The 18,458-nt window shown below is 33.4% G+C and overlaps 4 protein-coding genes across 4 annotated transcripts, besides 11 other annotated features; all 4 read left to right on the top strand.

Annotated features, from left to right (window-relative positions):
• Positions 1-2,697: 2,697 nt before the first annotated feature.
• Positions 2,698-2,734: a mobile genetic element.
• Positions 2,698-2,734: a terminal%2Cinverted (terminal inverted repeat of Banshee-A3 transposon ID:TVAGG3_0198490).
• Positions 2,735-2,736: 2 nt separating this feature from the next.
• Positions 2,737-2,769: a mobile genetic element.
• Positions 2,770-2,924: 155 nt separating this feature from the next.
• On the top strand, positions 2,925-4,313 carry TVAGG3_0198470 (RelA-associated inhibitor family; the record flags this gene model as incomplete). Its single annotated transcript, XM_051226253.1, has 1 exon — positions 2,925-4,313. The coding sequence occupies one exon, from the start codon at positions 2,925-2,927 to the stop codon at positions 4,311-4,313; it is 1,389 nt and encodes a 462-aa protein (XP_051111239.1).
• Positions 4,314-4,829: 516 nt separating this feature from the next.
• Positions 4,830-6,047, top strand: TVAGG3_0198460 (Golgi vesicle docking protein family; the record flags this gene model as incomplete). Its single annotated transcript, XM_051226252.1, has 1 exon — positions 4,830-6,047. One exon carries the CDS (start codon positions 4,830-4,832, stop codon positions 6,045-6,047), a length of 1,218 nt encoding a protein of 405 aa, XP_051111238.1.
• A 1,600-nt stretch (positions 6,048-7,647) lies between these two features.
• Positions 7,648-7,827: a mobile genetic element.
• A 13-nt stretch (positions 7,828-7,840) lies between these two features.
• Positions 7,841-8,314: a mobile genetic element.
• A 1,472-nt stretch (positions 8,315-9,786) lies between these two features.
• Positions 9,787-9,823: a mobile genetic element.
• Positions 9,787-9,823: a terminal%2Cinverted (terminal inverted repeat of Banshee-A3 transposon ID:TVAGG3_0198430).
• Positions 9,824-9,825: 2 nt separating this feature from the next.
• Positions 9,826-9,858: a mobile genetic element.
• Positions 9,859-10,013: 155 nt separating this feature from the next.
• TVAGG3_0198410 (RelA-associated inhibitor family) lies at positions 10,014-11,402 on the top strand (the record flags this gene model as incomplete). Its single annotated transcript, XM_051226251.1, has 1 exon — positions 10,014-11,402. The coding sequence occupies one exon, from the start codon at positions 10,014-10,016 to the stop codon at positions 11,400-11,402; it is 1,389 nt and encodes a 462-aa protein (XP_051111237.1).
• Positions 11,403-11,916: 514 nt separating this feature from the next.
• On the top strand, positions 11,917-13,134 carry TVAGG3_0198400 (Golgi vesicle docking protein family; the record flags this gene model as incomplete). The annotated part of the gene is made up of 1 exon (XM_051226250.1): positions 11,917-13,134. One exon carries the CDS (start codon positions 11,917-11,919, stop codon positions 13,132-13,134), a length of 1,218 nt encoding a protein of 405 aa, XP_051111236.1.
• A 1,599-nt stretch (positions 13,135-14,733) lies between these two features.
• Positions 14,734-14,913: a mobile genetic element.
• A 13-nt stretch (positions 14,914-14,926) lies between these two features.
• Positions 14,927-15,400: a mobile genetic element.
• Positions 15,401-18,189: 2,789 nt separating this feature from the next.
• Positions 18,190-18,458: part of a mobile genetic element that runs on past the window's edge.

Genomic DNA, 18,458 nt, shown 5'->3' with positions numbered 1-18,458 from the left:
TTCTAATAAATATATTTGATAACCGGGGTGTCCCCCGGAATCAAATAAATTATCATATCGAGAATCGGAGATCCTTGCAGTTTCGGTTTTTTCGAAATGTGAGAGATTTTCCGTTCTAATAAATATATTTGATAACCGGGGTGTCCCCCGGAATCAAATAAATTATCATATCGAGAATCGGAGATCCTTGCAGTTTCGGTTTTTTCGAAATGTGAGAGATTTTCCGTTCTAATAAATATATTTGATAACCGGGGTGTCCCCCGGAATCAAATAAATTATCATATCGAGAATCGGAGATCCTTGCAGTTTCGGTTTTTTCGAAATGTGAGAGATTTTCCGTTCTAATAAATATATTTGATAACCGGGGTGTCCCCCGGAATCAAATAAATTATCATATCGAGAATCGGAGATCCTTGCAGTTTCGGTTTTTTCGAAATGTGAGAGATTTTCCGTTCTAATAAATATATTTGATAACCGGGGTGTCCCCCGGAATCAAATAAATTATCATATCGAGAATCGGAGATCCTTGCAGTTTCGGTTTTTTCGAAATGTGAGAGATTTTCCGTTCTAATAAATATATTTGATAACCGGGGTGTCCCCCGGAATCAAATAAATTATCATATCGAGAATCGGAGATCCTTGCAGTTTCGGTTTTTTCGAAATGTGAGAGATTTTCCGTTCTAATAAATATATTTGATAACCGGGGTGTCCCCCGGAATCAAATAAATTATCATATCGAGAATCGGAGATCCTTGCAGTTTCGGTTTTTTCGAAATGTGAGAGATTTTCCGTTCTAATAAATATATTTGATAACCGGGGTGTCCCCCGGAATCAAATAAATTATCATATCGAGAATCGGAGATCCTTGCAGTTTCGGTTTTTTCGAAATGTGAGAGATTTTCCGTTCTAATAAATATATTTGATAACCGGGGTGTCCCCCGGAATCAAATAAATTATCATATCGAGAATCGGAGATCCTTGCAGTTTCGGTTTTTTCGAAATGTGAGAGATTTTCCGTTCTAATAAATATATTTGATAACCGGGGTGTCCCCCGGAATCAAATAAATTATCATATCGAGAATCGGAGATCCTTGCAGTTTCGGTTTTTTCGAAATGTGAGAGATTTTCCGTTCTAATAAATATATTTGATAACCGGGGTGTCCCCCGGAATCAAATAAATTATCATATCGAGAATCGGAGATCCTTGCAGTTTCGGTTTTTTCGAAATGTGAGAGATTTTCCGTTCTAATAAATATATTTGATAACCGGGGTGTCCCCCGGAATCAAATAAATTATCATATCGAGAATCGGAGATCCTTGCAGTTTCGGTTTTTTCGAAATGTGAGAGATTTTCCGTTCTAATAAATATATTTGATAACCGGGGTGTCCCCCGGAATCAAATAAATTATCATATCGAGAATCGGAGATCCTTGCAGTTTCGGTTTTTTCGAAATGTGAGAGATTTTCCGTTCTAATAAATATATTTGATAACCGGGGTGTCCCCCGGAATCAAATAAATTATCATATCGAGAATCGGAGATCCTTGCAGTTTCGGTTTTTTCGAAATGTGAGAGATTTTCCGTTCTAATAAATATATTTGATAACCGGGGTGTCCCCCGGAATCAAATATAAATTATCATATCGAGAATCGGAGATCCTTGCAGTTTCGGTTTTTTCGAAATGTGAGAGATTTTCCGTTCTAATAAATATATTTGATAACCGGGGTGTCCCCCGGAATCAAATAAATTATCATATCGAGAATCGGAGATCCTTGCAGTTTCGGTTTTTTCGAAATGTGAGAGATTTTCCGTTCTAATAAATATATTTGATAACCGGGGTGTCCCCCGGAATCAAATAAATTATCATATCGAGAATCGGAGATCCTTGCAGTTTCGGTTTTTTCGAAATGTGAGAGATTTTCCGTTCTAATAAATATATTTGATAACCGGGGTGTCCCCCGGAATCAAATAAATTATCATATCGAGAATCGGAGATCCTTGCAGTTTCGGTTTTTTCGAAATGTGAGAGATTTTCCGTTCTAATAAATATATTTGATAACCGGGGTGTCCCCCGGAATCAAATAAATTATCATATCGAGAATCGGAGATCCTTGCAGTTTCGGTTTTTTCGAAATGTGAGAGATTTTCCGTTCTAATAAATATATTTGATAACCGGGGTGTCCCCCGGAATCAAATAAATTATCATATCGAGAATCGGAGATCCTTGCAGTTTCGGTTTTTTCGAAATGTGAGAGATTTTCCGTTCTAATAAATATATTTGATAACCGGGGTGTCCCCCGGAATCAAATAAATTATCATATCGAGAATCGGAGATCCTTGCAGTTTCGGTTTTTTCGAAATGTGAAATCAAAAATTAGGTCGTAAAGCAAAAATTGATATTTCATATGGTTTTATGATAGATAAGCATTATATTCCCACTCATTATATTCGTAAATTTTGATGTTTATCATTCGCTTTTAAGATCATTGAATTTGATTTTTATATAAAATAGTTATATATTAGAAAATAATATGAGTTTATGTGATATTATTTTTCAGAAGATTTCATTCTATATGCCTATGAAAAGTACTCTCAAAACAAACTTTTTCCTAATTATAATTAAATCTAGAATATTGTATTATGCTTAGTATTATTTCATTTTTCTCATTCAATTTAGAATTTACAAATGTCAAAAAAATTGAGAGCTGTCACTTTTGATGAATTTCTGTTTATTACATTACATGATCCTCTCATGTGCACCCTTAATAAATTCAGGTTGATGTAAAAAATAAACTTCACAAATCTTGATTTCTCTCAAATCATGATTTTGAAAAAAAAGTCGTTCATACGTAGATTTAAGTAATAAGAATTTTTAAAGCATTTTTGACTTTTTACATTTAGAAAGTCGTCAGTGAATAAAAGTTGATGTTAAGCAATTATGAGATCGATAGTAAGGAGTCAGCAAAGCATATAGCTAGCTATATCGAAGACGGAACATTCTTTCAAATCTTCGACTCAATAAAAATTACAGCTGATATTTTGAAATATTCGAAGCTCGGGCTGAGAGAAGTTGATTTACTCTTCAAATCTGGAAGGGAACAATACAACAGTAACGATTTATTCAGGTGTTTTCATAAAGCTCGAGTCCATGTTAATAATTACGAAGAATTGAAGTATATATTCACTCTTTTTGAAGAGAAACTTGATTTCAGATCAATGAGAGAAATTAGCCACCAATTCGATAAAATTATGCAAGAAAATCAAAAATTAACAGAACAATACAATGACCTTTACAACAAAGCACGCGAATACTCAAAGAAATGTGATGAACTTCAACAAAAACTTTCACAGCAGCAAGAATACAGTAAGATAATTAGTGAATTAAAATCACAAATTTCTTCAAAAGAATCCGAGATACAAAAATTACAAAAACAACTTAAGTCTAAAGATAACGATATTTTTACCTTGAAAGAACAGTTATCTTCCAAAGATTCAGATTTTCAGTCTTTGAAATCTCAACTTTCTTCTTCAGAAAAAACGGTAAAATCACTGAAGCAACAAATATCAGCAAACGAAAGCACAATAAGCCAACTCCGCGAAAAAGATGAAGAATCAGAATCATTAAACTCCCTCCAGAAATGCAGCAAAGCAGATGGAGTTGAAAATGTTCACAGAATTTACACAATTCTCTCATTCGCAGCTCAAGAAGGCTACATGGAAACGATCAAACATGCAGTGAGATATGGATACATTAATGTCAAATGCGACATTGAACAGAATAATTACAGACTCTTGGGAATGAATGGACTTATATATGCTGCATACAAGGGAGATCTTCCTCTTGTCAAAGCATTCAACAAGTGCGATGTTGACATGAAATTCAGAACAAAAGAAGGAGAAAGTATCATTCATGCATTCAGCATTTCAGGCAATCTTGAAGGCCTCAAATATGCTGAGAATTTCTTAAGCATCAATGACGTTAATGAGGCTGATGAAACAGCGTTACATTGTGGTGTTTTCTTCCTCAGATTAGCAGTTATTCAGTACCTTGCTAATAATTCTAATGTTGAGAAGAATATTGTTTCAGACTCTGGAACACCAATCAAGTGCGCAATCAATAGGAGTAGGATCTATCTTAATTTGGCATCTTATTTAGATGATCACGGTTGCGAATTAACTGACAAAGAAAAAGACGAACTCAGAAGTAATAATAAATCATCTTCATCCAGTTCAGATTCCGATTCTGAAGATTCTACTGACAGAGCTATTGATGTTTTAGGAAAATTACTTATTCTTAATGCGTTACTTAACTAAATTTTTAGTTTTTATTTTAAATTTTATTATAATATCTTAAATTTATTAACAAGATATAAAGTAATCTCAATAAGACTCTTCCAAATATAACGATCATCAAAGATAATTATATCTAGATAATTTTTATTTTTTATTTTTTCGACAAAGTTTTTAAAAAGATTGATTAAGGGATGTTACCTTTAGATCCATAGTATATATGTTAATCTCAAAACAAAGCTATCGTAAAAGGAACTTGATTCTTCTTATAATGCTTCGAAGAATTTACAAATGCTTTAGGGCAAATATTGCAATAATTATATCCAATCTGTTCCTTGTACCAGCATATATTACTTTAGATGAAACAGATTTCTTTCTTTGGGAAATTTAATTTTTAGTCAGAAAAAGTGTAAGCATTGTCAAAATTTGAATGCAAAACAATTTTAATTAAAAGTCATTTATGTGTATCTTAGTCTAATGAGTATTTTTTATGACGACTCAAAAAAATTTTTTTTTATAGTCGCAGGTCATAAAAGGCTAATGTTAAGCGATTGCGTGATAGATAATAGAGAGTCGGCAAAGCATATAATTAGCTATATCGAAGACGGAACATTCTTTTATATCTTTGACTCAATTAAAATTGCAGTCAATGTTTTGAAATATTCGAAGCTAGGATTGAGGAAAGTTGATTTACTCTTCAAGTTCGGAAGAGAACAATTAAGTACTAATGATTTATTCAGAAGTTTTCATAAAGCTCGTGTCCACGTTAAAGATTACAAAGAATTGAAGTGCTTAATAACTCTTTTTGAAGAGAAACTTGATTTCAGATCAATGAAAGAAATCAGCTATCATTTCGACAAAATTTTTCAAGAAAATCAAAAATTAACAGAACATTACCATGATCTTTATAACAAACTTCGGGAAACCTCAAAGAACTGCGAGGAACTTAAGCAAAAACTTGCCCAGCAACAAGATTCCATTAAGCAAGTTAATGAATTAAAATCACAAATTTCTTCAAAAGATTCTGACATACAAAATTTACAAAAGCAACTTAAATCAAAAGACAACGATATTTCTACATTGAAGTCTCAACTTTCTTCCAAAGATTCCGAAATTTCATCGTTACAGAAGCGCCTTGCTTCCAAAGATTCGGAACTTCCACCGTTGAGATCCCATATTTCTTCCAAAGATAATGAGATCCAGTCGTTGAGATCTCAACTTTCTTCCAAAGATTCCGAAATTTCATCGTTACAAAAACGTCTTTCTTCCAAGGATTCGGAACTTCCTCCGTTGAGGTCTCAGATTTCTTCTAAAGATTCCGAAATTTCTAACTTGAAGAGACGAATTTCTTCCAAAGATGAAGAAATTGAGTCATTGGAATCTCGTCTTTCTTCCAAAGATAATGAAATTTCTACATTGAGGAAACGCGTTTCTTCCTTAGAAAGTGGATATGATTCATTGAAATCTCAGATTTCTTCCAAAGATGACGACATTTCTACTTTGAGGAAACGTCTTTCTTCCAAAGATTCCGAAATTGACTCATTGAAAGAAAGTATTTCATCCAAGGATGATGACATATCTGAATTGCAGTCACGTATTTCATATAGGAATAATGAAATTTCTAAATTAAAGAATACTATTTCTTCCAAAGATGATGATTATAAAGCCAAATGTGTTGAAGTTGCTGCATTGCAGGCAGGTGTTTTATTAATGCAAAATCAACTTCAGCAAAACCAAAATATGATCGCTCAATTGTAACAACAATTGAACAACCGTGGAGGCATGATGATGCAAGGTGGAATGGTGATGCCAGGTGGCATGGTTGTACCAGGCAATTTTGTGGTTAGGAACTTTTTCATGTGAAATTATAAAATTTATATGTTTATATTGTAATTAAAGTAAAATTTCATTAATTATAGAATAAAAGGCAGCAAATAATATAGTAACTTAAAGAGAGATATCTTGTCACTTCATTCTGTGTGAAAATTGCTGAATTCTTTCGTAATAGATAAAAAGTATATGGTATTATTCATATTAAGTTCCTAAGAAATGATATACTTTGTTTTATAAAGCCTTAGCCCTTCTGTCTTCAGTTCTTTAAAGATATTCTTGTTTTTAAGTGAATTTTTGAAATGGCTGACTAATATTGGATTCCTTTTCTAACGCATACTTATTTATTGTAAAGGAAACGCCATAAAGATCGTATCAACAAACTGGAGAGTTACATCATTATCTGTGGTAAAGGATTTGAGATATCTTTCTAAATACGTATTGCATTTATTTTTGCATCCCAAGCCAAAAATCAAGTAATAGGCTCTTCTGGCCAGGAGGAATATTTCAAAATCATTATGAATTACAATTAACGCGCAAATATAATTTTAGGAAGCTTTTGTTGCATTAGTATTATTGTATTTTTATTCAAAAATAACAATATATTAAAATTAAAGAAAACTTTGTTTTAAGAATTGAAAATTTTAAATAAAAAAGGAATGTTAGTAATGCTAATTTATTTGATTCCGGGGGACACCCGGTTATCAAATATATTTATTAGAACGGAAAATCTCTCACATTTCGAAAAAACCGAAACTGCAAGGATCTCCGATTCTCGATATGATAATTTATTTGATTCCGGGGGACACCCCGGTTATCAAATATATTTATTAGAACGGAAAATCTCTCACATTTCGAAAAAACCGAAACTGCAAGGATCTCCGATTCTCGATATGATAATTTATTTGATTCCGGGGGACACCCCGGTTATCAAATATATTTATTAGAACGGAAAATATCTCACTTTTCGAAATTTTTTTAACAAAAATATGGCATTCTTAAATTATAGTTACATGTTATTTCACAATCATTATCATTAAAAAATTCAATTATTCAAGTTGTTTTGTCCCGACGGTTTTTACGGTTATAAAAATGGTTGCGAACTCAATCCATCAGCAAAATGTCGGTTGGGGTGCCCTTCTTGGCCTCCTGAGTACTCACCAAGATACCCCCAGCTCCCGCAAAACACCTCCCTTAGGTGAGCATTAACTGATGACATGAGTTAACAATTCTACAAAATCATCAAGCATGAAGGTTTATGATTTATAAATCAAAATCTCAGAAACTGCTTGACTTTGCAAGTTGCTGTCTTTACCGGTTACTCTGCTGCAATCTCTTTTCTGATTGCAGGCAGAGTTCTGCATCCTGAGGACTTTGCCTTGCAGATATGCTTGTAATCACTACGTGAGCAACTTAGTGTTGCAAGTTGCTGTCTTTACCGGTTAGCTTTTTTTGAAGTTTCTTCGCATCTTATATAAGCTCTAGATCAATATTTATCATCAGAATTTGCATCTCATAAAGCACGATATTAATCAAATAGGCAAATTTCATTCGGAGTCTCTCATTAAATGAGAAACTCCGAATGAGATTTGCTCTAAGGTAATGTACTTGTTATGCTTGGCCTAGAAGCAAGGAGGAAACATGTATATGGTTTGTTTATACTGAAGTTATCTGGAATTCTCTCAATTGAGGATTCAAATCCAGATAAAATCTCAATTATCTCGTCATGTAGTTCGTATTTTCGCGTTCTGAGAGCGGAAAACGCATTTTTTGAATGCGTAGATTCCGAATCACACGGAAAAAATAGGTTTTAATAAGAAAAATAGACAATTTATGAAGTAACAAAGCACATACTATTATAAAAAAGAAAAACATTTTTCTCATATGAAAGAAAATATAACGTATTTTTTACAGAGCGTAGGTATATATCGAGCCAATTCACACCATAAATTCTTTTCTCGTTCTCGGGCCTATAAACAACCTGAGGTGCACAACAATATTAACTTATACTGCTGTTATCTGGATTTGAATCCTCAATTGAGAGAATTCCAGATAACTTCAGTATAAACAAACCATATACATGTTTCCTCCTTGCTTCTAGGCCAAGCATAACAAGTACATTACCTTAGAGCAAATCTCATTCGGAGTTTCTCATTTAATGAGAGACTCCGAATGAAATTTGCCTATTTGATTAATATCGTGCTTTATGAGATGCAAATTCTGATGATAAATATTGATCTAGAGCTTATATAAGATGCGAAGAAACTTCAAAAAAAGCTAACCGGTAAAGACAGCAACTTGCAACACTAAGTTGCTCACGTAGTGATTACAAGCATATCTGCAAGGCAAAGTCCTCAGGATGCAGAACTCTGCCTGCAATCAGAAAAGAGATTGCAGCAGAGTAACCGGTAAAGACAGCAACTTGCAAAGTCAAGCAGTTTCTGAGATTTTGATTTATAAATCATAAACCTTCATGCTTGATGATTTTGTAGAATTGTTAACTCATGTCATCAGTTAATGCTCACCTAAGGGAGGTGTTTTGCGGGAGCTGGGGGTATCTTGGTGAGTACTCAGGAGGCCAAGAAGGGCACCCCAACCGACATTTTGCTGATGGATTGAGTTCGCAACCATTTTTATAACCGTAAAAACCGTCGGGACAAAACAACTTGAATAATTGAATTTTTTAATGATAATGATTGTGAAATAACATGTAACTATAATTTAAGAATGCCATATTTTTGTTAAAAAAATTTCGAAAAGTGAGATATTTTCCGTTCTAATAAATATATTTGATAACCGGGGTGTCCCCCGGAATCAAATAAATTATCATATCGAGAATCGGAGATCCTTGCAGTTTCGGTTTTTTCGAAATGTGAGAGATTTTCCGTTCTAATAAATATATTTGATAACCGGGGTGTCCCCCGGAATCAAATAAATTATCATATCGAGAATCGGAGATCCTTGCAGTTTCGGTTTTTTCGAAATGTGAGAGATTTTCCGTTCTAATAAATATATTTGATAACCGGGGTGTCCCCCGGAATCAAATAAATTATCATATCGAGAATCGGAGATCCTTGCAGTTTCGGTTTTTTCGAAATGTGAGAGATTTTCCGTTCTAATAAATATATTTGATAACCGGGGTGTCCCCCGGAATCAAATAAATTATCATATCGAGAATCGGAGATCCTTGCAGTTTCGGTTTTTTCGAAATGTGAGAGATTTTCCGTTCTAATAAATATATTTGATAACCGGGGTGTCCCCCGGAATCAAATAAATTATCATATCGAGAATCGGAGATCCTTGCAGTTTCGGTTTTTTCGAAATGGAAAATCAAATAAATTAGGCGTAAATGCAAAATTCAATATTTCTATTTATTGGTTTTATGATAGATAAGCATTATATTCCCACTCATTATATTCGTAAATTTTGATGTTTATCATTCGCTTTTAAGATCATTGAATTTGATTTTTATATAAAATAGTTATATATTAGAAAATAATATGAGTTTATGTGATATTATTTTTCAGAAGATTTCATTCTATATGCCTATGAAAAGTACTCTCAAAACAAACTTTTTCCTAATTATAATTAAATCTAGAATATTGTATTATGCTTAGTATTATTTCATTTTTCTCATTCAATTTAGAATTTACAAATGTCAAAAAAATTGAGAGCTGTCACTTTTGATGAATTTCTGTTTATTACATTACATGATCCTCTCATGTGCACCCTTAATAAATTCAGGTTGATGTAAAAAATAAACTTCACAAATCTTGATTTCTCTCAAATCATGATTTTGAAAAAAAAGTCGTTCATACGTAGATTTAAGTAATAAGAATTTTTAAAGCATTTTTGACTTTTTACATTTAGAAAGTCGTCAGTGAATAAAAGTTGATGTTAAGCAATTATGAGATCGATAGTAAGGAGTCAGCAAAGCATATAGCTAGCTATATCGAAGACGGAACATTCTTTCAAATCTTCGACTCAATAAAAATTACAGCTGATATTTTGAAATATTCGAAGCTCGGGCTGAGAGAAGTTGATTTACTCTTCAAATCTGGAAGGGAACAATACAACAGTAACGATTTATTCAGGTGTTTTCATAAAGCTCGAGTCCATGTTAATAATTACGAAGAATTGAAGTATATATTCACTCTTTTTGAAGAGAAACTTGATTTCAGATCAATGAGAGAAATTAGCCACCAATTCGATAAAATTATGCAAGAAAATCAAAAATTAACAGAACAATACAATGACCTTTACAACAAAGCACGCGAATACTCAAAGAAATGTGATGAACTTCAACAAAAACTTTCACAGCAGCAAGAATACAGTAAGATAATTAGTGAATTAAAATCACAAATTTCTTCAAAAGAATCCGAGATACAAAAATTACAAAAACAACTTAAGTCTAAAGATAACGATATTTTTACCTTGAAAGAACAGTTATCTTCCAAAGATTCAGATTTTCAGTCTTTGAAATCTCAACTTTCTTCTTCAGAAAAAACGGTAAAATCACTGAAGCAACAAATATCAGCAAACGAAAGCACAATAAGCCAACTCCGCGAAAAAGATGAAGAATCAGAATCATTAAACTCCCTCCAGAAATGCAGCAAAGCAGATGGAGTTGAAAATGTTCACAGAATTTACACAATTCTCTCATTCGCAGCTCAAGAAGGCTACATGGAAACGATCAAACATGCAGTGAGATATGGATACATTAATGTCAAATGCGACATTGAACAGAATAATTACAGACTCTTGGGAATGAATGGACTTATATATGCTGCATACAAGGGAGATCTTCCTCTTGTCAAAGCATTCAACAAGTGCGATGTTGACATGAAATTCAGAACAAAAGAAGGAGAAAGTATCATTCATGCATTCAGCATTTCAGGCAATCTTGAAGGCCTCAAATATGCTGAGAATTTCTTAAGCATCAATGACGTTAATGAGGCTGATGAAACAGCGTTACATTGTGGTGTTTTCTTCCTCAGATTAGCAGTTATTCAGTACCTTGCTAATAATTCTAATGTTGAGAAGAATATTGTTTCAGACTCTGGAACACCAATCAAGTGCGCAATCAATAGGAGTAGGATCTATCTTAATTTGGCATCTTATTTAGATGATCACGGTTGCGAATTAACTGACAAAGAAAAAGACGAACTCAGAAGTAATAATAAATCATCTTCATCCAGTTCAGATTCCGATTCTGAAGATTCTACTGACAGAGCTATTGATGTTTTAGGAAAATTACTTATTCTTAATGCGTTACTTAACTAAATTTTTAGTTTTTATTTTAAATTTTATTATAATATCTTAAATTTATTAACAAGATATAAAGTAATCTCAATAAGACTCTTCCAAATATAACGATCATCAAAGATAATTATATCTAGATAATTTTTATTTTTTATTTTTTCGACAAAGTTTTTAAAAAGATTGATTAAGGGATGTTACCTTTAGATCCATAGTATATATGTTAATCTCAAAACAAAGCTATCGTAAAAGGAACTTGATTCTTCTTATAATGCTTCGAAGAATTTACAAATGCTTTAGGGCAAATATTGCAATAATTATATCCAATCTGTTCCTTGTACCAGCATATATTACTTTAGATGAAACAGATTTCTTTCTTTGGGAAATTTAATTTTTAGTCAGAAAAAGTGTAAGCATTGTCAAAATTTGAATGCAAAACAATTTTAATTAAAAGTCATTTATGTGTATCTTAGTCTAATGAGTATTTTTATGACGACTCAAAAAAATTTTTTTTATAGTCGCAGGTCATAAAAGGCTAATGTTAAGCGATTGCGTGATAGATAATAGAGAGTCGGCAAAGCATATAATTAGCTATATCGAAGACGGAACATTCTTTTATATCTTTGACTCAATTAAAATTGCAGTCAATGTTTTGAAATATTCGAAGCTAGGATTGAGGAAAGTTGATTTACTCTTCAAGTTCGGAAGAGAACAATTAAGTACTAATGATTTATTCAGAAGTTTTCATAAAGCTCGTGTCCACGTTAAAGATTACAAAGAATTGAAGTGCTTAATAACTCTTTTTGAAGAGAAACTTGATTTCAGATCAATGAAAGAAATCAGCTATCATTTCGACAAAATTTTTCAAGAAAATCAAAAATTAACAGAACATTACCATGATCTTTATAACAAACTTCGGGAAACCTCAAAGAACTGCGAGGAACTTAAGCAAAAACTTGCCCAGCAACAAGATTCCATTAAGCAAGTTAATGAATTAAAATCACAAATTTCTTCAAAAGATTCTGACATACAAAATTTACAAAAGCAACTTAAATCAAAAGACAACGATATTTCTACATTGAAGTCTCAACTTTCTTCCAAAGATTCCGAAATTTCATCGTTACAGAAGCGCCTTGCTTCCAAAGATTCGGAACTTCCACCGTTGAGATCCCATATTTCTTCCAAAGATAATGAGATCCAGTCGTTGAGATCTCAACTTTCTTCCAAAGATTCCGAAATTTCATCGTTACAAAAACGTCTTTCTTCCAAGGATTCGGAACTTCCTCCGTTGAGGTCTCAGATTTCTTCTAAAGATTCCGAAATTTCTAACTTGAAGAGACGAATTTCTTCCAAAGATGAAGAAATTGAGTCATTGGAATCTCGTCTTTCTTCCAAAGATAATGAAATTTCTACATTGAGGAAACGCGTTTCTTCCTTAGAAAGTGGATATGATTCATTGAAATCTCAGATTTCTTCCAAAGATGACGACATTTCTACTTTGAGGAAACGTCTTTCTTCCAAAGATTCCGAAATTGACTCATTGAAAGAAAGTATTTCATCCAAGGATGATGACATATCTGAATTGCAGTCACGTATTTCATATAGGAATAATGAAATTTCTAAATTAAAGAATACTATTTCTTCCAAAGATGATGATTATAAAGCCAAATGTGTTGAAGTTGCTGCATTGCAGGCAGGTGTTTTATTAATGCAAAATCAACTTCAGCAAAACCAAAATATGATCGCTCAATTGTAACAACAATTGAACAACCGTGGAGGCATGATGATGCAAGGTGGAATGGTGATGCCAGGTGGCATGGTTGTACCAGGCAATTTTGTGGTTAGGAACTTTTTCATGTGAAATTATAAAATTTATATGTTTATATTGTAATTAAAGTAAAATTTCATTAATTATAGAATAAAAGGCAGCAAATAATATAGTAACTTAAAGAGAGATATCTTGTCACTTCATTCTGTGTGAAAATTGCTGAATTCTTTCGTAATAGATAAAAAGTATATGGTATTATTCATATTAAGTTCCTAAGAAATGATATACTTTGTTTTATAAAGCCTTAGCCCTTCTGTCTTCAGTTCTTTAAAGATATTCTTGTTTTTAAGTGAATTTTTGAAATGGCTGACTAATATTGGATTCCTTTTCTAACGCATACTTATTTATTGTAAAGGAAACGCCATAAAGATCGTATCAACAAACTGGAGAGTTACATCATTATCTGTGGTAAAGGATTTGAGATATCTTTCTAAATACGTATTGCATTTATTTTTGCATCCCAAGCCAAAATCAAGTAATAGGCTCTTCTGGCCAGGAGGAATATTTCAAAATCATTATGAATTACAATTAACGCGCAAATATAATTTTAGGAAGCTTTTGTTGCATTAGTATTATTGTATTTTTATTCAAAAATAACAATATATTAAAATTAAAGAAAACTTTGTTTTAAGAATTGAAAATTTTAAATAAAAAAGGAATGTTAGTAATGCTAATTTATTTGATTCCGGGGGACACCCGGTTATCAAATATATTTATTAGAACGGAAAATCTCTCACATTTCGAAAAAACCGAAACTGCAAGGATCTCCGATTCTCGATATGATAATTTATTTGATTCCGGGGGACACCCCGGTTATCAAATATATTTATTAGAACGGAAAATCTCTCACATTTCGAAAAAACCGAAACTGCAAGGATCTCCGATTCTCGATATGATAATTTATTTGATTCCGGGGGACACCCCGGTTATCAAATATATTTATTAGAACGGAAAATATCTCACTTTTCGAAATTTTTTTAACAAAAATATGGCATTCTTAAATTATAGTTACATGTTATTTCACAATCATTATCATTAAAAAATTCAATTATTCAAGTTGTTTTGTCCCGACGGTTTTTACGGTTATAAAAATGGTTGCGAACTCAATCCATCAGCAAAATGTCGGTTGGGGTGCCCTTCTTGGCCTCCTGAGTACTCACCAAGATACCCCCAGCTCCCGCAAAACACCTCCCTTAGGTGAGCATTAACTGATGACATGAGTTAACAATTCTACAAAATCATCAAGCATGAAGGTTTATGATTTATAAATCAAAATCTCAGAAACTGCTTGACTTTGCAAGTTGCTGTCTTTACCGGTTACTCTGCTGCAATCTCTTTTCTGATTGCAGGCAGAGTTCTGCATCCTGAGGACTTTGCCTTGCAGATATGCTTGTAATCACTACGTGAGCAACTTAGTGTTGCAAGTTGCTGTCTTTACCGGTTAGCTTTTTTTGAAGTTTCTTCGCATCTTATATAAGCTCTAGATCAATATTTATCATCAGAATTTGCATCTCATAAAGCACGATATTAATCAAATAGGCAAATTTCATTCGGAGTCTCTCATTAAATGAGAAACTCCGAATGAGATTTGCTCTAAGGTAATGTACTTGTTATGCTTGGCCTAGAAGCAAGGAGGAAACATGTATATGGTTTGTTTATACTGAAGTTATCTGGAATTCTCTCAATTGAGGATTCAAATCCAGATAAAATCTCAATTATCTCGTCATGTAGTTCGTATTTTCGCGTTCTGAGAGCGGAAAACGCATTTTTTGAATGCGTAGATTCCGAATCACACGGAAAAAATAGGTTTTAATAAGAAAAATAGACAATTTATGAAGTAACAAAGCACATACTATTATAAAAAAGAAAAACATTTTTCTCATATGAAAGAAAATATAACGTATTTTTTACAGAGCGTAGGTATATATCGAGCCAATTCACACCATAAATTCTTTTCTCGTTCTCGGGCCTATAAACAACCTGAGGTGCACAACAATATTAACTTATACTGCTGTTATCTGGATTTGAATCCTCAATTGAGAGAATTCCAGATAACTTCAGTATAAACAAACCATATACATGTTTCCTCCTTGCTTCTAGGCCAAGCATAACAAGTACATTACCTTAGAGCAAATCTCATTCGGAGTTTCTCATTTAATGAGAGACTCCGAATGAAATTTGCCTATTTGATTAATATCGTGCTTTATGAGATGCAAATTCTGATGATAAATATTGATCTAGAGCTTATATAAGATGCGAAGAAACTTCAAAAAAAGCTAACCGGTAAAGACAGCAACTTGCAACACTAAGTTGCTCACGTAGTGATTACAAGCATATCTGCAAGGCAAAGTCCTCAGGATGCAGCCTGCGAATCAGAAAAAGAGATTGCAGCAGAGTAACGGTAGAGAAGACAGCAACTTGCAAATCAAGCAGTTTCTGAGATTTTGATTATAAATCATAAACCTTCATGCTGATGATTGTTGTAGAGTTGTTAACTCATGTCATCAGTTAATGCTCACCTAAGGGAGGTGTTTTTGCGGGAGCTGGGGGTATCTGGTGAGTACTCAGGAGGCCAAGAAGGGCACCCAACCGAACATTTTGCTGATGGATTGAGTTCGCAACCATTTTTATAACCGTAAAAACCGTCGGGACAAAACAACTTGAATAATTGATTTTTTAATGATAATGATTGTGAAATAACATGTAACTATAATTTAAGAATGCCATATTTTTGTTAAAAAATTTCGAAAAGTGAGATATTTTCCGTTCTAATAAATAATATATTTGATAACCGGGGTGTCCCCGGAATCAAATAAATTATCATATCGAGAATCGGAGATCCTTGCAGTTTCGGTTTTTTCGAAATGTGAGAGATTTTCGTTCTAATAAATATATTTGATAACCGGGTGTCCCCCGGAATCAAATAAATTATCATATCGAGAATCGGAGATCCTTGCAGTTTTCGGTTTTTTCGAAATGTGAGAGATTTCCGTTCTAATAAATATTTATTTGATAACCGGGGTGTCCCGCAATCAAATAAATTATCATATCGAGAATCGGAGATCCTTGCATTTCGGTTTTTCGAATGTGAGAGATTTCCGTTTAATAAATATATTTGAAACGGGGTGTCCCCCGGAATCAATAAATTATCATATCGAGAATCGGAGATCCTTGCAGTTTCGGTTTTTTCGAAATGTGAGAGATTTTCCGTTCTAAGATAAATATATTTGATAACTCGAGGGGTGTCCCGGAATCAAATAAATTATCATCCTCGAGAATGCGAGATCCTTGCAGTTTCGTTTTTTCGAAATGTGAGAGATTTTCCGTTCTAATAAATATATATTTGATAACCGGGTGTCCGCGGAATCAAATAAATTTCATATGAGAATCGAGATCCTTGCAGTTTCAGGTTTTTTCGAATGTGGAGATTTTCGGTTCTAATAAATATATTTGATAACCGGGGTGTCCCCGGAATAAATAATTATCATATCGAGAATCGGAGATCCTTTGCAGTTTCGGTTTTTTCGAAACTGCCAGGATCTCGATTCTCGATATGATAATTTATTGATTCCGGGGGACACCCCGGTTATTCAAATATATTATTAGAAGAGAAAATCTCTCACATTTGAAAAACCGAATACTGCAAGATCTCAGATTCTCGATATGATAATATTTGATTCGCGGGGAACCCCGGTTATCAAATATATTTATTAGAACGAAAATCTCTCACTTTCGAAAAAACCGGAACTGGCAAAGGATCTCCGATTCTCGATATGATCAATTTATTTGATTCGGGGGACTCCCGGTATCAATATATTTAATTTAGAACGAAATCTCTCACATTCGAAAAACCGAAACTGCAAGGATTCGATTCTCGATATGATGATTTATTTGATTCGGGGGACACCCGGTTATCAAATATAGTTTATTAGAACGGAAATCTGTCTCACATTTCGAAAAACGGAACCTGCAACGGATCTCCGATCTTCGATATGATAATTTATTGATTCGGGGACGCCCGGCTTATCAAATATTTTATTAAGAACGGAAAATCTGCTCACATTTCGAAAAACACGAAACTGACAAGGATCTCCGATTTCTCGATTGAATAATTTTATTTGTTCGCGGGGGACCACCCCGGTTATCAAATAGTATTTATTAGAACGGAAAATCTCTCACATTTCGAAAAAACCGAAACTGCAAGATCTCCGATTCTCGATATGATAATTTATTTGATTCGCGGGGGACACCCCGGTTATCAAATATATTTATTAGAATCGGAAAAATCTCTTCAGCATTTCGAAAAAACCGAAACTGCAAGGATATCCGATTACTCGATATGATAATTTATTTGATTCCGGGGGACACCCGGTTATCAATATATTTTATTAGAAAGGAAAATATCTCACTGTTCGATGTTTTTTTTAACAAAAATATTGGCATTCTTAAATTATAGTTACAATTGTTATGTTCACAGATCATTATCATTATAAAACATTTCAAATTATTCAAAGTTGTTTTGTCCCCGACGGTTTTTACGGTATTAAAATGGTTGCGAACTCAATCCAGTCACAAAATGTCCGGTTGGGGTGCCTTCTTGCCTCCTGAGTACTCACCAAGATACCCCCAGCTCCCGCAAAACACCTCCCTTAGGTGAGCATTAACTGATGACATGAGTTAACAATTCTACAAAATCATCAAGCATGAAGGTTTATGATTTATAAATCAAAATCTCAGAAACTGCTTGACTTTGCAAGTTGCTGTCTTTACCGGTTACTCTGCTGCAATCTCTTTTCTGATTGCAGGCAGAGTTCTGCATCCTGAGGACTTTGCCTTGCAGATATGCTTGTAATCACTACGTGAGCAACTTAGTGTTGCAAGTTGCTGTCTTTACCGGTTAGCTTTTTTTGAAGTTTCTTCGCATCTTATATAAGCTCTAGATCAATATTTATCATCAGAATTTGCATCTCATAAAGCACGATATTAATCAAATAGGCAAATTTCATTCGGAGTCTCTCATTAAATGAGAAACTCCGAATGAGATTTGCTCTAAGGTAATGTACTTGTTATGCTTGGCCTAGAAGCAAGGAGGAAACATGTATATGGTTTGTTTATACTGAAGTTATCTGGAATTCTCTCAATTGAGGATTCAAATCCAGATAACAGCAGTATAAGTTAATATTGTTGTGCACCTCAGGTTGTTTATAGGCCCGAGAACGAGAAAAGAATTTATGGTGTGAATTGGCTCGATA

Source organism: Trichomonas vaginalis, chromosome IV (assembly GCF_026262505.1).
Source record: "Trichomonas vaginalis G3 chromosome IV, whole genome shotgun sequence".
Classification (NCBI taxonomy): domain Eukaryota; phylum Parabasalia; order Trichomonadida; family Trichomonadidae; genus Trichomonas; species Trichomonas vaginalis.
Note: the sequence above shows the minus strand (reverse complement) of the source record. Positions and strands in the feature narration are given on the sequence as shown.